This window comes from Cupressus sempervirens, chromosome 5, assembly GCF_028749045.1.
Source record: "Cupressus sempervirens isolate cs-2001-9-10 chromosome 5, ASM2874904v1, whole genome shotgun sequence".
Classification (NCBI taxonomy): Eukaryota; Viridiplantae; Streptophyta; class Pinopsida; order Cupressales; family Cupressaceae; genus Cupressus; species Cupressus sempervirens.
The window spans coordinates 1,050,816,038-1,050,835,160 of NC_143122.1; the positions used below are offsets into that span (position 1 = coordinate 1,050,816,038).

At 33.6% G+C, this 19,123-nt stretch overlaps 1 protein-coding gene and 1 pseudogene across 2 annotated transcripts; one reads left to right on the forward strand and one right to left on the reverse strand.

The window, feature by feature from the left end:
• The first annotated feature begins 554 nt into the window (after positions 1-554).
• On the forward strand, positions 555-13,315 carry LOC149559551 (large ribosomal subunit protein eL13z-like; annotated as a pseudogene). The gene is made up of 5 exons (XR_016365197.1): positions 555-573; positions 676-791; positions 899-1,032; positions 12,678-12,836; positions 12,928-13,315. The product of XR_016365197.1 is annotated as a large ribosomal subunit protein eL13z-like (transcript).
• A 4,279-nt stretch (positions 13,316-17,594) lies between these two features.
• LOC149559552 (uncharacterized) lies at positions 17,595-18,628 on the reverse strand. The gene is made up of 2 exons (XM_089831506.1): positions 18,281-18,628; positions 17,595-18,185 (listed from the first exon to the last, which is right to left on the reverse strand). Exons 1-2 carry the CDS (start codon positions 18,626-18,628, stop codon positions 17,595-17,597), a joined length of 939 nt encoding a protein of 312 aa, XP_089687632.1.
• Between the last annotated feature and the right edge of the window lie 495 nt (positions 18,629-19,123).

Below are 19,123 nucleotides of genomic sequence, written 5' to 3' on the forward strand. Positions count from 1 at the left end.
ATCCAAATACACCATAACACAAATGACTCAAGTTTATCTTATTGCATTCCTAATCTTATGAATGACCTAAAAACACACACCCAAAATAGAATGATTGATCACAATTAAATGTGATAAAAATAAAATAAAATAAAAATATTTCTAAATGGGGGTTGCTCATTGCTTCTAGTAAGAAAATACTGTAAAATATGATTGCTCAGTGCTTCCTCGTTAAAAAATATTTAGACACAGTTAAAAAGCGAAATATACATCGAAATATATAAAATAAAATAAATCTTTTCGTGTCGATGTTCAGGGTTAGGGTTTTATTTTTAAACTTACGGATCAGGGTCGTGGTATGAACGTTTCGCGCTGCAGTAGCTTCGACAGAGAGAAGTAGAAGGTGCAGGAAAAAGATATGGACTACCATTTCACCGTATCTTAACATTTTAAACAGTTGAAATAGCGTTTATCTTGGGCAAATTTTCTCGGTACACATAGGTATTATCTGCATCTAGGGTTTAGGGTTTGGCAGATTCGTGTGGAGCAGCTGCTTTGTGTTATATAAGTGTTGAGATCTCACTGAATGAATAAGTTAATTTGACTTCGCCAGATAAACAAATTTAAATGGGCCATGTTTTGAACATGTTTCCCAGCAAATGAATTGTTATCATATCCGTTTATGTTTCAATGCAGGTAAGTCATGGTGAAGCACAACAACGTTGTGCCCAATGGTCATTTTAAGAAGCACTGGCAGCGCTATGTGAAGACCTGGTTCAACCAGCCCGCTCGAAAGGCCAGGAGACGCACTGGTAATTTCAGTATAGGTGTGTAGTCATTTTTTTATCAGCGATCTATTTTTTAAGTTGCTCTTAAGGCCTTTGATTGTGTGTGGCGTCTTAAAAAACTGATTTTGCAGCTCGTCAAAAGAAGGCCGTAAAAATTTTCCCGCGTCCCACGGCTGGTCCTCTCCGCCCCATGGTACACGGACAGACACAGAGATACAACATGAAAGTTCGCGCTGGGAGGGGATTCTCGCTCGAGGAACTTAAGGTAAGGTTATATGTTTGTAGAAGCACCCAACGATTCGTTCATTGAAATTAACGTGGAGATTTTTAAGTTGATTTTGGAATTTTCTTAGCACTAAATTGTTTAATTATTCGCTATGTAGGATTCTTCCTAATCTATGTAACAATGTCCTGTGGAGTTCAGTGCCTGGATTGTGATAAGTCATATTGTAATCTAATACCGGTAATCTGTATTATGCTCTTTTAGTAACAGTCAAATTTAACAACTCCCCAGACTAGAGCCACTAGAGTGTATTAAGGGTTTAATTAGTATACCATGTTTCAAATATTTGAATTATTAATCTTGTTGTGATGGGAGTAGCGGTGTAATCTATAATGTTAATTTTAATTGTGCTCTTTCATTAGCAGCCATTGATTTAACAACTGCATAGACTAGAGCCGCTAGAGTGCATTTAGGGATTTGATACTATTCTCCGCTTCAAATATTTAAGCTCCCAATCTTATGTGAGGGTGATTTTAACAGTTAAACTGGATTATACACCTATGACATACATCTTCATGAACAAGCTCTAAAATTGATTTTTATTATTATTTTTTAACTATAATGCAATTTGTACCTGAGGTGTTCCTTAGATTAGTAAAGTCATGTGCAATTATCAAAACAGTGGCCGACAACTATTTTAAGAGATTAAAATACCATGGAATTTATCCTAGCTGGACATTGTTGCACGAGACATTCACGAGTGGACTATTAAAACTATTCTTCCCACAGATTTTAAGAAGATCAATAGTTTTGAATTCATCTTAAACATTTATTGTACACATTGAGGGTTTCTTATATATTGAGCAGAGTAACATGGGGACTTCGCCCCACCCCACTCAAACCACCACGTATCTTGGTGGAAGACGTCCTCACATCAGGGACTTGGCATTCCCAAGTCCCCCACCAACGCCTCTGTGTTACCATCTCCCTGCCAGTGGTTCTGCAAGCAAAAGTTGCAGCTGCAGCACTTGTGATAGAAGGGGGTTCTATCTACCATAAATGTCATTGCTACACACATGCACACTACATATGCATATTTATGAATGCATGTATGTGAATATCATGTTACTCATTGTAATCATCGTTATATTTGGCTATGTTTCATCATTCACGTTCTCTTTTTTCATCCTGATGATGCATCACAGAGTGTGATCCCTGAAACGTTGATGCAAAAATAACAACACAATCAAATCCAGAAAAATTCTAAGCATTCTATGGATTGTGGAAATCTGCTCTCTGCGATATTATTATTGATATTCATGTTGCAAGTTTGCTAAGTTCCAAGTATTTGGTATTATAATTTTAAATCTATTAGTTCTTATACTATTATACATCATTTCGAGTACTATCCCAACCCTCTGCCTCCCATCCCCCCCCGCCCCCCTCTGCTACTGTTTTCCAAGCTGGAGCCCTTTTTCCTTGTCTCGGAAACCCATCCTGACATCTCCTAGTGACTGTTAATTTGGGTTTTTTGATTTTTTACTTAGAGCAACTCAAAATTATTTAGAGTTTTTTGTATGGATGGAACTTTTTAAGTCAAGCTCAGCATATCCATTTGGAGGCTTAGTGTAGAATCTTATTTGTGTTTGGCTTTCACTTCCTGTGCCAGTCTTGTCACACTTGCATATTGACCAATGACTGTTGGTCACAATCTGAATCTTAGAAAGGGGTAATGATAAATATATACATGGCCATTGAATTCTCACATCATTCTTATGTATCTCATGTTTCAATCTTGAGTTTCATTTGACTAAGTAGGTCTGAAAAATGCATAGTTACACCACCTTGGGGGACAGTGAGACGGTGGAATGGTGGGACAAGTTTCTGGGATGGGGGGACAGAGGGGCCTTAATTTGGGGACGGTGGGGGGACGGTGACAAGGGACAAGAGGGCGTGTGTATATATATACTTATAGTACTTCAAATTGCTAGTTATGAAAAAATGTATTGCAATATAAGATATAAAGATTTAAAAGAGTAAATACTTGAACGTTCCAACGATCATTGAACACAAATAGTCGAATCAGCAAATAGTCAACGTTGGGATGTCCCCCATCTTTGGCGGAGGTGGCAGAATCTGATGGTGCCGCTGGGAACGAGGAGATGGAGTCCCCAAGTCCTCAGTGCATCCAAGTCTTTGGGAAATGGGGCAAAAAGGGGGAGGGACGTGTCCCCGTGTTACTATGGAAAAAATATGAAGGCACTCAAAATCCACCTTCTCAGCTTGGGGCTTTTCAAAAGGAAAGTAAATTCGTATGATTGATACATCCAAAATTCAAATGGAACTATTATTGCAGTTTGAAGATTACAATAATAAAGTACACTGGGGTAACAGTGTAAACTGTTGTTGCTTGCAAAACATATTTATGATTGTTAATTTATTTTTCTGGTCTAAGAACTAGGTAGCCCATTATGTGTAGTAAAGTTTTTAGGTAGCCCTTTAAGTCTTGTAATTTTTTCATTTAGCGTAATTGAATCTTGTGTAGATTTCCTTGTTGGTAATTGACCTGGGATTAGATTTTTTTTCTTGAAGTAGTTAGAATTGTCATTGTTTCATGCACATACACTGTACGTGAAATATAAAAAAAATGAAAAGACTTGGAGATTTGTATGAAAACATGCTTGTTATATTTAAATATTTTGTGCTGGTATTTGCTCTTGCTCAGTGTGGCATTATTGGGCAAGAGGGTGTTGGTGTAAGTTTATAAACACCTAGAGCCTACAATCTCCTAATATTTGACCAACTGAGCAGATTAATTGTATTGAGATGAATTGAAATGCAAGAACACCCTGTATGAATGGTAGAGGTAAGAGAGGTAGAGATAACTGATGTTCAACTACTAGCTACAAATATTAAATGATCTACTAACATTGTTAAACTCTGTGAAATTAATAACTACCTATGCTCTATGATGGTTATTTTAGTAAAACTTTTTTGTAAATGGGATAAAGCCACATTTGCTCCAACAGAGGGGATGAAGTTTTCTCTAATTGAGAGGTCAACATTGTCTTCTGGGATATAATGATATTCTATTTACTTTGATAGTTAAATAGGGAAATTTGCATAGCTAGTGCATTGGGGACAAGTTAGTAATTTCAGCTACACAGGGTTAAGTAAGGGTATCTCTTTTGCCAAAGCTTGCCAAGGAGACTTGCGTCTGTTCTCATTCAACGGTAGCCTGGTTAATCAAATAGCGACATTTAATAAGGGAGGAAGTTTGGAAGTGTATGAGCTAGATCACCATCACTGTCCTTTTGTACTATGGGTGTGTTTCGGTACTGGACATGAGTTCTCTTTTTCTTTTCATTGACGAGCATTGTTATCTTGACAATAGTTTAAGTTTTACATGTAGATCCTCCCCTTCCCAACCAGGGTTGTGTTTAGCTTTTTAAGCATTTGTTTTAAATTTAACTTGTTATTCCTCTTTTTCTTTTTCTTTTTCAAAAAAGGCTTGACTATTCAAAAAATACATTTGTCATGGAATAGAGGAAAGAGAAACTGCACAATCCAAGAATTTTGCTCATTCATGATAATTTAGTATTTAACAAAGTGGACATAGACATGGATATGGATATGAATACAGAAAATTTTGATGTTTGAATCCCACGACATGGACATGGCTAAATACATTATAGAAAGGTTGCACAGAGATGGGGCTACACGGCCTCTCCGGGTTAGAATTAAATTTTATGATAAATAAGTAAAAATTGTTAAAAATAATATAACTTTTATAGTAAAGAATAAACAACTAATAACATATTAACATGTTTTATTTATATGCAAAGAATAAATTTTAGTTATAAAAATCTCTAATATTTAACAGCACAACATAAATATTAAATAGAAATATAAAATTATAAACAGTTAATACTTTATATCTTTGAAAAAAATGTCAAAAGAAGCGGTAGAGTTGATTTGGAAGAAAACCGAGTTCTTGAAAAAGGAAGACATTGTATTGGTTTTCCTCATTTGGTGTAGCTTCTTGTTTATAGCAAAAAAATTAAAAAAAATTGCATGATTGAAGCTTTCTTAATTAAGTTCAGAAAATGTCTCGTGTTGTGAAGTCAAATTACAGTATCCAGTACAGTTTGAAAATGAGTGTTTTTTGGGCACATGTGGATATAATATCCAATGTGTGTCAACACCGCATCCATATTCAGCTGCTCTTTTGTTTATTGAATTATGTGATAACTAGGATTTGCAAAACAAGCTACGATCAATGTAAACTTTCAAAGCCAATTACTTACAGTATGGATACTTGTGGACAAATTTGAAGATTATGTTGATGTTGCAGATCTTTGTAGTCTGATGGTGAACCATGCAGTGTGATTTGAAATGCCAATGTTGGCATGATGTTAAAGATATTATTTCATGAAACAATAATTATAGTCGAATTGCTTTACATTGAAAAATAATGATCAGAGTTTTCAAATATATTTTCTTTCTTCATGGCCAATAAATTATTTGATTCATGAAGGCTGCACACTTGAAGTGATTGAAATGTATTGTTTTGTCTGTAGTGTGAGGCTTTCTTAATTTTCTTGATTCTTCTCGAACCAGAGGATCTGCTACCACCATTTTATGTTTGACTTTATGAGCTGAAAGGATTAACAATTAACTCGTGAATAGCTTTCCTTTCTGATAGAAAAAGTACTACTTTATAAAACAATTCACATTACATTTGTCTTATTAGGCTTTGTACTTGATTCATGAAGGCTGTACACTTGAAGTGATTGAAATGTATTGTTTTGTCTGTAGTGTGAGGCTTTCTTAATTTTCTTGATTCTTCTCGAACCAGAGGATCTGCTACTACCATTTTGTGTTTGACTTTATGAGCTGAAATGATTAACAATTAACTTGTGAATAGCTTTCCTTTCTGATAGAAAAAGTACTACTTTAAAAAACAATTCACATTACATTTGTCTTATTAGGCTTTTTACTTGTAAGGACCTAGCTTAATTTGTATGTTAGTGCTCCTTACAGACTTTGGAGCTCTCTACAGTAAAATGCCTATTTAAGGTTATGAGATCCGATTCTTCCCCCAAAACAATCTTTAAGTTTATATTGCTTTCGTTTTTCAAAATCATGGAGTCAGCACATCATTTAAAAATTATGAGCTCCAATTCTTGCCTAAAACAGTCTTAGAATTCCATTTTAAGTCAAGTCTTGCTTAAAACAATCTTAGACTTCTATCCAATATTGCTGCTTTTGGTTTGGGTTGGGTTTGTGGGTTTAGCAATTTTTATTCATTGGGTTTTGGGTGTTACGTTTGTCCATTCAAAAGAACATAATTCTCAATTATATCTTGAAGCATGAACTATAAAAACTGTTAGTGAAATAGGATTTGTAACTTGTAATAGCACTTGTGGATATTTTATGTGTTTTCCAAGTTACTATTCCAATGAATATATATATATGATATAAAGAGGCATGCCTCTTGAAGAGACATGTCTCTTTAATATATTAACTTACATTAGTTATAGTTATAACACAATTAATATACTCTCAATATATATATATATCACTCTTAATATAAGTTAATTATTCCATATATAACATTGTCATATATTATATATCTCATATATATATAATATAATTTATCTGATAGAATTATAACATTAACACTCCCTCTTAATGAAGAAGGATAAAACACATAGATATTACACCATAGGTAATATTTCAAAAATAATACGTATAAGAAATCTTTAAACAAAAGATTTCTAGAATATGATATCATGTAAGTATTGGCCTATTAGAATATCAACATATGATATTCACCAATTACTATTTGATATCATATTTGGTAACATGAGCATTGGCCTATCAGAATATCAATCAAATGATATTCACCAAATACTCTGAGTAATGGCCTATTAGAACATCAACTCAATCCACCAAGTACTCAATGTGGTAATGGCCTATCGGAATATCAAGGCAAGATATACACCAAGTACCAAAAATATATTTATACAAGCAACTTGTAGATAATCAAATTAATGATATCAACCGCCTAGTTGTTGATTTATAAGATAAAGCCTTTACATGAATCAATTTTGCAAAATTGAATCATGCTACAAGTTATTGTAAGGACATCACTTTACAACAACTTCTCCTAATACAAGTGATAATCATTTAGAATTTGTCGCTTCTTCATGATGTACACAGGGGACAAGCTCATACATGTATGACATCAAAAGTTTGCATGAAGTCTCCGCGAATACTGTCATGTGGTGTTGTCACAACATTCACCATAAAACATATAAGAGAATAAGGTTCCTCCCTCTTAGTTTGATATCAACTTTTATCACAAGGTTCTCTCCGATGAAGTATCAGACTTCCTCTGAATCTGTTATGATCCTTCTAACCTCTTGGTAGCAAGTCATGTCATGCTTCCTTAGTTCAATGGTTATCTTGATAGCATAAGGCCTTCCAACCTACATACATGAGACTTTATCCCATGAATCATAGTCCTTTAGCTGTTATAGTTTCTGACTAGTGTTGAATTGTAATATCCTCCCCTGATTTGAACTTTGACTTGCAGAAATTTAACTTAAGGAATATTGTCAAACACTTTGTATGCAAACTCATAAAGCTGATTTCCTCAATAAATTGCTTTCCAATGAGCAGATTTACGAACAACTATGAAGTGACATTAAAATGCATAATACACATCATAACATTTTCACAAACACTTGGTACACATTCAATAGTATATGAAAAATCTGGAAACTCTTTCAATCTGCTAATAAAGGGTGATTTTTAAATGTAGATGTGCACTTACAGCTGCCTTAAAGGCTGCAACAACTATTCAGACTTGTATTCAACAATTATTATGCAAAATATCAAAATTTGACAGAAGAAACCTGGAATTAGTGGCCATAGTATTTTGTAGATGTAGTCGGCCAGCCCTTCAAACTTCTAATCAGCCGGAAAAACAAGTAAACTTGATACCAACACTGTTCACGCCGTACTGTAGCAAAATACTGTTCATGCCGACTGTAGCAAAAACTAACTTCAGATCTGCACCTCAAACCCTTGTAAATTTCTTTATGCAAACGCCCCAAATGAAACCTAGTGTGTTTCCTGAAGTGAAAACACCCTTGATCCTCCTGACTGTGTCTTCCAACAGCGAAGAGAATGCTAGCAAAGAGGGATTCCGTCCTCCAAGCCCGATAATCAAATATCCAGCAACATAACATTAATCTTCATCCAAGCATACAAAAAAAAAGCTCTTCCATTTCTTTTATAGTGTTCTCACAAGAGCTCAATCCTTCGTTTTCTCAATGTGGGATAAAACATAACTCCCTTTATGTACCTTATATCTCCAATGTGTTATAAAAATAAAGGGAACTCTTTTAATTTAAATATTTTCCACAAACTATAGTCTATGCATTAATAAAGTTAAATATTTAAATTTAACTTTATAAAATGGCTTTATCAATGCATAACAAATCTTATCAATGATAAATAAATCTTTTTGTCGATTTTAAACAATTACCATCGACATACCACTGTGATTGAATGTCCGGCCATGTCCAAGATGACTTACTATAAATAGTAAGTATGCCCAAAGTTGCCTCAGAACCCCTTAGAAAGACCTGCAACTGAAACTGTCTAGGCCAAATGGCCTCTAAGCCCCTTTAATGTCCTAGTTAGCCTACGGGACTGTGGGGAAATAGGCTAACGACAACATCATGCTATGAATGCTAGAAAGGGGACATTACATGAATCCATCAACAAGGTCTACTCCTTTTGAACCAATATCATCAAAAGTTTGATTTAAGCATTTTTATTTTCTACTCCCTCTCTTTTTCCAAGGTTGCCTCTAATGAAATGTCAGACTCCCTCTCATAATTTCACTTATCAAGAATATTTGCTTCAACAAACTCACATTATCCAACCTAATCATCAGATGATTCGTGAATCCTAAATCACTGCTTCTTTGGAGCTACTATCATAAGATTGAGTCTGCACACTATTTGGTAGCATGCCTAATGTACCAATCTTCTTTTCCTGCAAGAACATCCTCAGAGACAAAGGAAAAGATCAAGGCAAATAACTCTTTATAGTAATTATAGAAATACAAAATAAGAGAGAGACTACAATGAGTAGATACATGCAATACCCGAGGATAATAAATACTTATCTTGAATAATAATATAAGTTTGACCAATGAAGGTCCATATGCATCAAATCAGGAAATGCCTCCATTTAAGAATTTGTCAAACAATTTGAGTACGTCTTTTTTGCTCCCGTATAAGAACGATTCAAATAGGAATAGAACATTGGTTATCATTCCCACTTACAATGTTAGATTCCTACTCTTATATTATTGAATATACTTGGAGATAAAAGAAAAGAACAAGAGCATAAGGAGATAAAGAACACTTTTAATGCATACAAGGATACATATAAGAGCTTGATTGCAAAATAAACAATAAAGAATATTAGTCTTGAGATAGAATACTTATCTCACTATTCTAAATCACATTGGGATAGTTCCAAGTGATTTCAGACCTTGTCTTCACTTGGATCCAAGGCATTTTGGATTGGTTTTCATCGCATAAATACCTTTTAAAATTGTAAATTCCACCATTCCATGCTCATCTATATCAATTCTACACAATGGAGTAGTTAATCTCAACACTCTCAACATAATATAGTTTTACAATTGTGGCATGAAGCTGGTTGGTATCTGAATATCATCATCTCTATAAATCATTGTCTTATCATATCAACTGCTCATTGTTTTGAGTGTTGTCTTTCTCCTATGGCTGATAATACACGATAGCTGACTTTTGACTTTCCTGTCAATTGTCTTCATTTCTTGTTTACAGAAACGTAAGAGATTCAGATAGAATTCCATTATGGTTCAAGTGGGAATGGAATATTGTTTATTATTTCTCCTCCACAATACAAAATTCCCACTTTTAAATTTTGTGCTTGTTTAATCACGGGCAGTGATTTACCCTTCCAACTGTTAAAATTCAGAGGTGGCTGAAAATGTAATGATATTTTGCTTGGGTTTGACCTCACGTGCAGTACATCCAAGGATTTTGATCCTTGTTGGTGATGAAATTGACTAATATATGCATGTTTACCCACACTCTCCTGACTATCTTCGAACAACCTACTGATTGTGTGGACGCCATGTCATATATTTCATGAGTTTATTGTTAGGATAACAATCTTTGTGCTATTCATATTCTACCTGTCTCAGTTATGGCCATTCCTTGTGATTTCACGGTGTAAAATGTAATATTTATCAAATGTTTAAGACTCACGTCAAGCCCAATATAATGTGGCTTTTATCCACATAATCTCTTAACGTGGTTCTATCAGGAATTTGATCTGATGTGCTAATCCAATCAAACATTGGATGAGTTGCCTCCATCTTGCCGTCTCTACCGAGTTCCAACAAACAATTTTGATCCATTAGCATCCATAAGATTATTACAAAATATGATCAAGCTTTGGTAAAGTATATGCACAGGGGGATGTTGACAAATGTATAGAGGTTGTGGTGTGCTGACAATGTCACTCACACTTCTAAGGTATTCTTATCCTCATGAAAGAATACAATAGACCAGGCTTATTAATCTTGTAAGGTTCATAGATAACCATCAGAAATTGTCCACAGGGTTCACTTGAAAGATTTGTCCACCGAACGTATTCACCTCTGTAATAATGCTTTTGGAGAGGCAATCGAGCAGTGATAAATATTAATCTCTCATTCTTTGAGCTCTATCATGCTTAAGTGCATGGTCTTGATTTGATAATCCATCCTTGATCGAGATATCTTCTGCACATGTTTACTTTGGCCAACCTTCATCCCATAGCAGAGCCACCAATCAATGAAATGCGCAGGAGAACATGCGCGTGTCTAATCGTGGAGTGTTTGTGATACGCTACCATGTCTTTTGAGCGAACGCAATATTACTCTATATGTAATTGATTTATCAGATCAAATCCATGTTGATGAGGGTCCTTCCTCCGTATTAAATGGACGCTGGTAGGGTCCCGTATGTATCTTCAACGAAGAATAATATTAAGGATAATATTGCCTCATTTTAAATGCATTCAGGAATATTGAAAAATAATCTTTTATTTATATTCACGCCAATCTAAATTTAACTTTTAACGTTTCAGATATCTGAATCGAACACTCTCAAATGTTAAATTCCTACACTTCACAATATTGTCCTTCTAAACTTCACAGGCAGGTAGGGAACTTGCTGTGATACCATGTTAGTGAAATAGGATCTGTAACTTGTAATAGCACTTGTGGATATTTTATGTGTTTTCCAAGTTACTATTCCAATGAATATATATATGATATAAAGAGGCATGCCTCTTGAAGAGACATGTCTCTTTAATATATTAACTTACATTAGTTATAGTTATAACACAATTAATATACTCTCAATATATATATATATATCACTCTTAATATAAGTTAATTGTTCCATATATAGCTTTGTCATATATTATATATCTCATATATATATATATAATATAATTTATCCGACAGAATTATAAATTAACAAAAACTCTCTGTTAATATGGAAATACTAAAAATACACTTATGGCTAATATTCGATTGAATATTTTCTTCCCCCATTGTCAGATTTATTATTTAATTTTTTTTCAAAATGTTTATACAGATTAAAAGATTCTGTTAAGTTTGATATAAATACCTGATCTATAGACTATAAAGAATTTGTTTCATAAAAGGGGATTTGCTATTGAATTTAATATCCTGTCGGAGATCTGGTGGTCCTGGGAGCTGGGTCTGGCTGAGTTTCCTGAGAGAGGGTGTTGCAAAGGCTATTGTCACTTAATTGTTTTTTTTTTAAAAACGTCCAAAAATCCTCACTGATTCTGTGTAGGTTTGCTATGAATTGCTAGTGTTTATTCTGGGTCTGTCTGGAACTAGCTCATAGACCTCATGCTGCTGTTCTGCAATGTCTCCCAGCAGCATCAAACGGTGTGCAGTTCAAGGGTTGAACCCAGGCCCTCTGCTGGACTAACCATCGAACACTGTATTCATATTTTTTATTGGTAACAGAGAGAGAGAGAGAGAGAGAGAGAGAGGGTTTTAAATGAGGAATTGCTTAGTGATTTTAAGGTAGGAATTGCTTTTTGAAAAAAATGGAAAATGACATGGCAAATTTGAGAGAGGATTTTTAAATTAGGAATTGCTTAGTGATTTTAAGGGAGGAATTGCTTTTTGAAAAAAATGGAAAATGACATGGCAAATTTGTCTTGTAATAATTCCTCAGGACTAATTGTGTGTATTTCAAGGGTAATACGACCAGTTTATTTGCGTTTCCTGACTAAACACAGAACAGATTGAATGATCATTGATACCTCCATTTTTTATTGTTGTATCTTTGATGCCTGTCTGCTATCTCCAATGCTATAAAAATGCCATCTTAGTATGTGAATAGCAGAAAAAGATTTTGGATTTATAAGAACAATATGGCAGCAAGCTGCCAGTTATATCTCTATACATGTTCACTGATTCTACAAATTCAGTGTGAATCTGGTTCAGTTCAAATATTTTCCAGGTATCTCAATAGGAAAACTAATTTTTTGTGCTTGTTTACTTTGGAATGTCCATACAGGCGGCTGGAATTCCAAAGAAGTTAGCTCCCACTATAGGAATTGCTGTTGATCATCGTCGAAGAAACTGTTCCCTGGAAGGTCTTTAGGCTAATGTTCAGCGATTGAAGACATACAAGGCAAAATTGGTTGTCTTCCCAAGAAGCGCCCGCAAGTTTAAGGTAGTTATCATTTCTGTAGACGTTGTTTTGATTAATAATATTGATTTCATGCTATGTACAGATGGAATGACTTTTGCAAAATAATATGCAGGTTGGTGATTCTAGTCCTGATGAACTGGCCACTGCAACCCAAGTACAGGGTACATACTTGCCCATCCACCAAGAAAAACCCTCTCCCGAACTTGTAAAGGTTACTGATGAAATGAAATCCTTCAAAGCATATGCCAAGCTTCGTGTGGAAAGGATGAACAAACGAATGGCTGGAACTCGTTTGAAGAGGGCTGCGGAGGCAGAGAAGGATGAGAAAAAATAATTTGATTAACAGTTGTATTTCAGTAGTTTTTTTCACGGTTGGAAGTGTGAAATATTATGGGTTGAGATGCAATTTAAGTGCATGTTCTAGTTATTGGTTAGGAACTTACACCTTCGAACTGGATTGTATTGAATTTTGTTCTATTTTGATAATACTTTTGTCTTAAGAGTGTTCCTATTTTGCATATTCAGAACGATGTTTTGCATGTGTTTTATTCTGGCACGTCTTATACGTCTTCTCTCAAAATTGATGTATAATTCATTTTCAGGGGTCTTGGGGTATTGTGAAATTGGGTTTGTGGTTGTTATGACTATCATTATCTTTACGAGTAGTAGGTAATATAAAATAATCTACGCAACTCTGGTATCTCAGATACCGTGAAGTCAATAGAACCTGCAAAGCTACCCATTTAATTTAAAGTGTTAAGCTGGGGAAATCTAACCAAAGAGCATATTGAAATATGGAAATGGATAAGCAGATCCTTGTAGATAAGAAAATGTTTATTCAGGCTTAGAAGCTTTGAAGGGAAAATTAACTGAATCAGACGGTGGGAATTTCTCAGACCTAGAAAAGAGATTGGGTCTGGGTGCAGAACTTAAAAGGGAAAAACACTTATTGTTGTGTCCTTGTAATTGAATTTCTAAGATTGACTTTGAAATTTGATTTTGTGCAGAAAACATCATTGACACGGTCATGAAATAAAGGGAGCTTATCCATTATATTTATTACTGCTCGGTAGTTTACAATAAACCGTATTTCATGAAAATGAACGGAACACTGCAATTTGTTTCTAGTTGAACCCTAAGTTGACTTGCTGTAGTAAAATATATCCTTATCAATTAATTGAATCATTGTTTTAGAAGTATCTCCTATATCCTATTAATTACTTTATGATCATCTATTGGAAAGAATCAATTGCTATAATTTTTACATTAGAACTTGCACGACTAGCCTCTGTCGAGCACTAAGATTGTTTCCGTACTCTAATAGAGATAGGTCACAACAAAGCTAAGGTCTTCTTTTTTAAAAATTATCAATTAAATATTAAATAAATTTGACATTTAATTATGCTGAGAGGCGTTTTATACAATGGCAGCACAAATGTCCAGCACGAGAATATGTCAAGATTCTTTGTCAATAAAAAAGAATTAAACTTCCAAATTAAATATTAAAAAAGAATTTTTGAAATAATAACTGGCTGAAATAATAAGAAGTCAAATGAGACCAAAATAATAGGCCCAAAAAAGTAGGGCCCGAAAAAGTAGGACCCGAAAAAATAGGGCCCAAAAAAATAGAGCCGAAATAATTTCAATATGATTTTTTTTTTTTGTTAAATATAATTTTGCATGCACATTCATGCTTTTTTTTTTGCGGGGAGTGGGGTAATTTGAAACAAATTCGTGGAATGTGAAGAGACGTCTGTTGGGGGATATGAGGAGCCTCTCAGAAGTTATAAAATCAAGGCTCTTCATTTCATTTTCATTTTATGTTTTTGCAGGAAAGAATAGGTGGAAGTTATTAGAAGATTAGATTGGAGTTTTTGAATAGGAGTAAATTGAAATTTTGGAGTAATATTTTTGCAGGTGAGATTTTTATTTTTTATGTACATTTTCATTTAGATTTAGATGTAGATGTAAATTGAAATTCAAAATTAGTTATAATATTCTAGTTTGATTTAGATTTCAATTTTAATTAGTTTTTAATTCTTCTAAAGATTATCTCTAAAGAACAAACGGGTTTTGTTCTAGGAAAATCTATTAGGGCCCGTTTGGTTGCAAGCGTAAGAATAGAGAATTAGAATGGAAATTTGGAATAGGAATATAAATGGAGAATGGGAATGGAAAAGACCAATCCCATTCTTGTTTGGTTCGCATAGTATTTGATTGGGAATATGTTACTCCCTTGTTTGTTTGTACAATATTGGAATTGGAATACATTTAAGTTTATATTTTAATATATTTTATTTATTTTAATATATTTTATTTGTTTTAATATATTATTATATTGGGTTAATTATTTCAATTTATTGTAAAGAGAATTTTTTTTATAAATCTATTTTATTTAATGAAATTAATAAGAAATCATTATTTTTAATATTTTTTAAATTGAATAGATATAAACATTAAAATGTTATACATAATAATATACTCGTCAAATTAGTAAAATTTGCTCATTTATTAAGTTTGGTAAATTTATTTTTGTTAACATTTATTAAATGAATATACAATAATATACTTGTCAAATTAGTAAAATTTACTCATTTAATAAGTTCGGTAAAATTATTTTTTTAACATTTTTTAAATGAATAGATATAAACATAAAAATGTTATACACAATAATATACTTGTCAAATTAGTAAAATTTGCTCATTTCTTAAGTTCGATAAATTTATTTTTGTTAACATTTATTAAATGAATACACAATAATATACTTGTCAAATTAGTAAAATTTACTCATTTCATAAGTTCGGTAAAATTATTTTTTTTTAACATTTTTTAAATGAATAGATATAAACACAAAAAATGTTATACACAATAATATACTCGTCAAATTAGTAATATTTGCTCATTTCATAAGTTTGTAAAAGATTTAGTCTCCATGATCATAAGTTCTTTACAACAAAATGGTCATTTCATTAGTAAAATTACAATCACCATCACCAATAGTGTGTTTATAAATATTAGAATAGAATTAAGTCTACGTTGAAATGTGATTTCGGCTTTCGCCATGGAACCAATCTCCCTAGCAGATGTCTCCCGCACAATGCACAACTTGCAATCTTTCCTTTCTTCTTGTGTAGATTTTGATGTGGTTGATGTAGATGAGTCATCTTTGACCCACTCAAAGAAATTGCAGCCATTTCTTTTATTTGGACAACACAAAAACTTACGCCCGGGATTTTTCTCTGTATGTGACATTTTCATTGCTACAGGTCCAGCACCACATCGACACATTGAAGAAGCTGTCAAATCCATCGACCTATATAAATAATGAACAAACATAATGAGAAATTACTACAAAAGTGTAAAATATATTTTGAAATTTGTATTCAATGGATTATGTTGTGACTTCTCAGTCCAATCTTGCTAGCGTTGCAAATACCTTGTGACTTACAACTTTTGACACATGATTATTCGTTTTCTAAAATAATATCCATGGCATGCTCATTTAAACTTACAATGTTCTAAAATAAAAAGGAGCAAATTTGTAGTTTTATGAATGTATAAAGAACCTATGAACTCAGATTTATAATCCTAATCTATAGACAGTGAAGACATGCACATTTACATTTGTAATCACAACTCACAATCTGCCTATGACTATCAATAATCAATATAAAGTTATACAATTGAAATGAGTAGATATGTAACTTTTCCCAACTCATATACAATTAAGCAACATAATAAGAGAGGCTATATCCCAAAACAATAAAATTGATTACATTCATAAAAGATAGAACTGAACCTTTAATATCCTAAATGAGATTCCAACAGCTCTAGAGTTTTTAGTATTGTACCAACCTATTTGAGCTCAATTTGATGACAAATGTAATAAAGGATTATGTAATATTACAACTTTGGCTTCATTGCAATCATATCCCATACTCATGTTATGATGTATCATATCCAAAGTGTCATGTACAGGCAACAGTTCATCATAGAAACATATTTGATACATCCTAATATGCTAGGATGTATCTGGATACAACCCACAACTTACTAACACACCCTAAACTCAACATAAACAAGAGAAGAAGTTTCTTTCTGCACTACTTTATTTGCTATTGCCTTTTTTGCTGGTTGACAAGCATGTGGGAGTGCTTTGCCATGTGGCTAAAGAGTGTTTTATCATCACTACATCACAGGTAATAGCTGGACAAGTACGTAGCAGCATCTTGTAGTATTTGGACCTAAATTTCATATTTTTGAGTGTTTAATGTGGAAGTACAGCTTCAAGTATTCACCATGAATACAAATTTAAGTGCATACAGCTAAATAGAAAATGTGCATACAGCTGAATAGAGAAGTGCATACAGCAACAATATGAGTTATTTTGTGCATAACAGCAATGCAGATTGCTGAATAAAACAATGCATACAACAACAATATAAGTTATTTTATACATAACAGCACTGCATACAGCAATACATCACAACTTGGGGAATACAAACAACTTGTACGAGTAATCCATAAAACATAATTCAAGCATTACTTATTAGTAAAACAGTGCTACTGAAGCTGAAGCAAACAGAGAAAAGATTGAGAATATAGATCTTCACAAGTTTGAACCACTCAACAATATCATTATATCCGTAAACATAGAAACAACTATTGCAAGTAATGTATAAAATATAAGCTATCAGGATTACACATATGGCTTCAAAAAGATATTAAATTCACGAATAGTCTCAAAAATATTTTTAAGTTCATAAAGATTGTAATATATTATAGAGCTCCTCCGAACTTATATCTAATGTAAGCTTCCCTCTCCTCTTCAGTCATCCCTACGAATGCCCAGGCTTTTGTAGGTTCAGATGTAAAAAAGTCATATGCTACAATCATGGTCTCTTGAGTAATTCTGGGCATGGCCTTAAGGGCAGCATATGCACTTGACATATCATTCTTCTCTTCTCTTTTATCAACATTTATACTATGACCTTTAGTCATGCCTCGATCTATATTTTGGATGCTCTCGCATATGACATCCAAACAATTAGCCATGCTTGGCTTCTTCCTCTTTTGCCTCCTTGCTGTTGGCGTAGAAGGATTTGGTCTTACGGATGTAGTAGAATTGTTTGATTGAAGGTTCTCTTCTTCAAACTCATTAGTATTGAAGCCCCCATCCATAGGCGTATTGAAGCCCCCATCATCATCAAGATCAACAGCCTCTTCAAATAGTTGCCCCTCTTCTTCGGTCTCAATAGCTGTTGCTGCTGCATTTCCTTCAGCTATGTCGTTCCCAAAAATGATTGCTAACTCATTGAAGTAGAAGAACGGTTGCCTCTTGTACACTCTAGCATTTTTGAAGCAACTCCTCTACATGATGGAAAAATTAAAGAATTAGATGTCTTTCATTACAATTGATTGAGAGATAATTTACTGATATTAAAATATTATCTACAAAACATTACCTTCAGCAACTCGTCCCACACACTATCCTCGGCATCGACACATTGAGTCGTCTCATTCCAAGAGAAACCACTCATGTTTCGTAGCTCTTTCATAATTCTGAAACCTTGTTTCCACGTCTTTAACTTGTTTTTAAAGTTGTCCTTTCCAAGATTCATATGCATATCTTCATTGAATTTCTTTTGTATTGCTGTCCAAGCTTCTTTCTTAAAGCCCCCATCACCTTTTCTTCCTAATTGAATCTGCTCAAAAAGAAAATCAAGAAATTTTCGTTCCATCTCTCTTGCCCACACTACTTTGGCATTTTTAGCTGAAGTAGCGATCGCAGTCACATGTACCTCCTCATCCATTCTTGTTAAAAGATTGGTGATTGACATTTTACAACTATCAATGGGTAGCTGTAGAACTTCCAAAAACCAATCAATATCTAACATAACTCTTTTACCAACAATCACATCGAATATAATGGTTGACATAACAAAATGATTATACAATACTACGCTATGATATGTCAGTAGTATAAAAGGGTTATCTAGTAATAATACAGCCACCGTGCTACACTTGCAAGTTAGCTTAAACACAAAAAAATTAGTAAACAAGTTAATTACAGCAGCAACTCCAGCAACAAAGAATAGTAAGGAGACTTGCCAGCAACATGGATTTTTCAAAGCATGTTTTTGATGAAGATGCTTTATCAAGTCGAGAATATGCAGATATAAGGAATTCAGTCTTAGAAAAGAACCGTGAGAAAGGGGCCAATGGTACAAGGGTTGTTGAGTAGACAAACTTAGGTGATAAACAATACATTCAAGTTAAATCTAAAGATCAGACATGTAGTATACTTT

What these genes read in the sequence shown, in the direction of transcription:
- LOC149559552 (XM_089831506.1), bottom strand. Translation starts at nt 18,628, where the DNA reads ATGGATGAGGAGGTACATGTGACTGCGATCGCTACTTCAGCTAAAAAT. An exon ending in TGTGGGACGAGTTGCTGAAG is followed by an intron (nt 18,186 to 18,280) that starts GTAATGTTTTGT and finishes TCCATCATGTAG; the next exon opens with AGGAGTTGCTTCAAAAATGC.